The sequence below is a fragment of the Geospiza fortis genome, unplaced genomic scaffold, assembly GCF_000277835.1.
Source record: "Geospiza fortis unplaced genomic scaffold, GeoFor_1.0 scaffold2457, whole genome shotgun sequence".
In the NCBI taxonomy this organism is placed as follows: domain Eukaryota; kingdom Metazoa; phylum Chordata; class Aves; order Passeriformes; family Thraupidae; genus Geospiza; species Geospiza fortis.
This window is the reverse complement of record NW_005054720.1, coordinates 130802-134359: the sequence shown is the minus strand read 5'-3', so window position 1 is coordinate 134359 and position 3558 is coordinate 130802. Positions and strand designations below refer to the sequence as shown.

The window sequence follows — 3558 nt, the reverse complement described above, 5'->3', positions numbered from 1 at the left end:
CCGAGTCAGCCACGACCACGTGGCCGTCGGAGGTGAGGGCCAGCCCCTGTGGGCCGTACAGCGGGTCAGCCGCCGTGTTGATGTAGGACAGGAACGAGCCCGCGCTGTCAAACACCTGCAGGAGTGCACAGTGCTGTGCCCCACGGCCCAGGGACAGCCAGCCCCAGGGACCCCCAATGGCCCCACGGCCCAAGGACAGCCAGCGCTGACAGCCCCTGGACCTGCAGGATGCACTCCCTGTGGGGGCACGTGGTCAAGATTCCCCCCAGGTCTATTCCAGTTAACCCAAGACGCTCCCAGTTGTTCCCAGGTGACCCCAGACCCCTTCCCAGTCCATCCCAGTTGCTATCGGTGCAAAACTCTTCCCAGTTCCTCCCAGTTGCCCCTAGGCCCCCATGGACCATTCCCAGTTCACCAGAGACCCTCCTCTGTTGCTCCCAGTTGACCCCAGTTGCTCCCAGTTGCCTGACCCCTCCCGGCTGAGTGCAGACCCTGCACAGACTCTTCCCCACTGACCCAAGGTCCTCTCCAGTCGCTCTCACTCAAACCCAGTTGTGTCCTGGTTCTCTCCACAGCACACACGTGGGATGGGGAGGGGGCAGGGCTGAGCCCCCTTGGGCTGCACTGGGGGATGTGTGCAGGTACGGGTGTGCAGGTGCAGGTGTCAGTGCAGGTGCAGGTGTGCAGGTGCAGGTGTCAGTACAGGCATAGGTGTGCAGGTGGGCAGGTGCAGGTGTCAGTGCAGGCACAGGCACAGGTGTGCAGGCACCGTCATGCAGGCACAGGTGTCTGTGCAGGTGCAGGTGCAGGCACAGGTGTCTGTCTATCTGTGCAGGCACAGGTGTCTATGGAGGTACAGGTGTGCAGGCACAGGTGTCCATGCAGGCACAGGTGTCCGTGTGTCCATGCAGGCACAGGTGTCATTGTGTCCGTGCAGGCACAGGCGTGTCCGTGTGTCCATGCCAGCACAGGTGTCAGTGTGTCCCTGCTGGCACAGGTGTCCGTGTGTCCGTGCTGGCACAGGTCTCTGTGCAGGCACAGGTGCTGGTGTATCCGTGCCAGCACAGGTGTCTGTGTGTCTGTGCCAGCACAGGCGTGTCCATGGAGGCACAGGTGTCCGTGTGTCCATGCAGACACAGGCGTGTCTGTGTGTCCATGCGGGCACAGGTGTCCGTGTGTCTGTGCCAGCACAGGTGTCTGTGCAGGGACAGGTGTGTGTGTGTCCGTGCAGACACAGGTGTCTGTGCGGGCACAGGTGCGGTACCTGGATGCGGCTGTTGCCCCAGTCAGCCACAATGATGTTGCCGTTGCTGTCCACAGCCACCCCCGTGGGCGCGTTGAACTGCCCGTTGCCCTCACCGTGCGAGCCGAACTTGAACAGGAACTCACCCTCGGCGTTGTACACCTGGTGGGCACAGGGGGGTCACTGCAGCCCCCAGCCCTCCCTCAGAGCACAGGGGCTCCCAGCACCTGCCTGTGCCTGAGCTCACCTTCACAGAGTGGTTGTGGAAGTCAGTCACCACGATCTCATTCTTGTTGTTGACAGCCACAAAGTGGGGTCCTGAGGAGACAAAGGGGGTTCAGCCCGAGAGGGGCACAGGGAACTCATCCCCAGGACTGGGGGGCTCAGCCCTGAGGGATAATGGGGGGGTTCAGCCCTGGCCCCATTCCATGGCAGGACCAGGATGGACCCAGAGCCCTGAGGCGTGGACAGAGCCCAGAACTCAGAGCCCCCAGGATGGAGCCACTGCCAGAACCTGAGCCCAGGGCCCCAGCCCAGAACTGGATCCAGAACCCAGACCCACAATCTGTATCCAGAACCAAACCTAGTGCCCCAGTCTAGGACACACAGGTCAGAACCCAGATCCAAACCCAGAACCTGGAACCACATCCCAGCCTGGGAACCAGAACCAGACACTGAACTCAAGAGTCTGGAGTCTCAGTCCTGAACCAGAACTCAGAGATAGAACTTGGAACTGGACCACCATCCCAGAGCCCTGAACCTGGTGCTGGACCTAGAACCAGATCCTGGCTGCCTGTCCAGCCTCAGAACTCAAACTAGAGCTCAGAACAAGTCCTGAGCCCAGAACCTGAGCCCACAGGCCAGAACTGGATCCAGAAAGCCAGTCCAGAACTGCAGCCTGGACCTGTGCCCCAGCCTCAGGCCATTCTTGGGGTTCCAGTGCCACCAGCTGCCCCAGCAATGTGGGGCACACGGTCCTGCCTGCCCTGGGCTCCCAGCTGGGGGGTCCCAGGGCAGGTACCTGCGAACTGGCGCTCGGCGGTGCCGCGGGAGCCAAACCGTGCCACCAGCTTGCCGTTGGGCTGGAAGATGAAGACGCAGCAAGCCTTGTTGTCCACCACGATGATGTGCCCATTTTTGTCCACGGCGACGCCCTTGGGGCCCATCAGCCGCCCCGCGCCCAGCTTTGTCTGGGGGGGACAGGCGGACAGGCAGTGAGGCTGGGAGGTGCCAGGGGCTCCCCCAGCCCACGGCTGCCCCTCAGAGCCCTGCTTGGCCTCACCTTGAACTTGCCCTCAGGTGAGAACACACTGACCCAGCGGTTGTCGTAGTCGGCCACGATGATGTCACCGTTGGTGTCCACTGAGACCCCCGTGGGGCTCTGCAGCTGCCCTGGGGAACGGCCCCGCACCCCGAAACGCAGCCGGAACTGCCCCTCGTTACTGAACACCTGCGAGGGCAGCAGGCTCAGGGAACCAGGGGAACACCCCCACACCCTGAAATGCAGTCAGAACTGCCCCTCATTGGAGAACCACTGCGGGGGCCGGGAGAGAGCAGGGGGAGTCTGTGGGGGTCCTGGGACACTTCAGGGATCCTGGGAGGGGACCATACCTGCACACACTGGTTACTGCTGATGGGGTCAGTGGGGTCATGGGGATCCAGGGTTACCCAGGGGGGTCAGTGGGGGTCCCAGGGGTCCATACCTGCACGCACTGGTTGTTGCTGTCAGCCACGACGATGCGGCCGGCGCTGGATGTGGAGATCCCCTGCAGGTTGGTGACCTCGCCCTTCTCCCGGCCACGGCTGCCTGCAGGCACCAGTCAGGGGGCACATGGGGCCCCAGGAGACCACTCACCCCCCCAGTAAACCCCTGCCACGCCCTGGGGCCCTCTACCACCAACCCAGGGAGCCACGAGGAGCCCAGGGAGACCCCACCATCCTGGGGAGCCCTGGGAAGACCCCCATCATCCCAAGACACCCCTGTGCCCCCCGCTCACCGACGCGAAAGATGAGCTCGTCCTCAATGGGGTTCTCCTTGCGCTTGGCGCTGCCATACATGCTGGCGGGGCGGCGCAGGGCCTTCTGCCGCACGTGCCCCCCGCCCGGGGACTTGACGCGGCGCTTGGCCTCCTCGGGGGATGGGGGCACGTCGCTGGGGCGCAGGGCGCGCGCGCGGAACGGGGAACCGCGCACGGGCTGCCCGTACAGCAGGATGGACAGCACGAAGTCGCCCTCGCTGCGCGGTGTGTACACCAGCTCGTAGGTGCCGTTGCGGTTGTCCTGCACCTCGGCCTCGGCCGCGGCGCCGTCGGGGC

At 64.1% G+C, this 3558-nt stretch overlaps 1 protein-coding gene across 1 annotated transcript in view; it reads right to left on the bottom strand.

Moving 5' to 3' along the window:
- Position 1: 1 nt before the first annotated feature.
- The window catches only part of LOC102036000 (tripartite motif-containing protein 2-like), a gene marked incomplete at its 3' end in the record, with an annotated part of 4851 nt that continues 1294 nt past the window's right edge, over positions 2–3558 (bottom strand). The window contains exons 3-9 of the mRNA XM_031065256.1: positions 3241–3556; positions 2947–3050; positions 2526–2693; positions 2265–2433; positions 1491–1561; positions 1265–1405; positions 2–115 (exon numbers count right to left, since the gene is read on the bottom strand). Coding sequence (XP_030921116.1) covers positions 2–115; positions 1265–1405; positions 1491–1561; positions 2265–2433; positions 2526–2693; positions 2947–3050; positions 3241–3556 — 1083 coding nt within the window. The remainder of the gene's footprint in view (positions 116–1264; positions 1406–1490; positions 1562–2264; positions 2434–2525; positions 2694–2946; positions 3051–3240; positions 3557–3558) is intronic.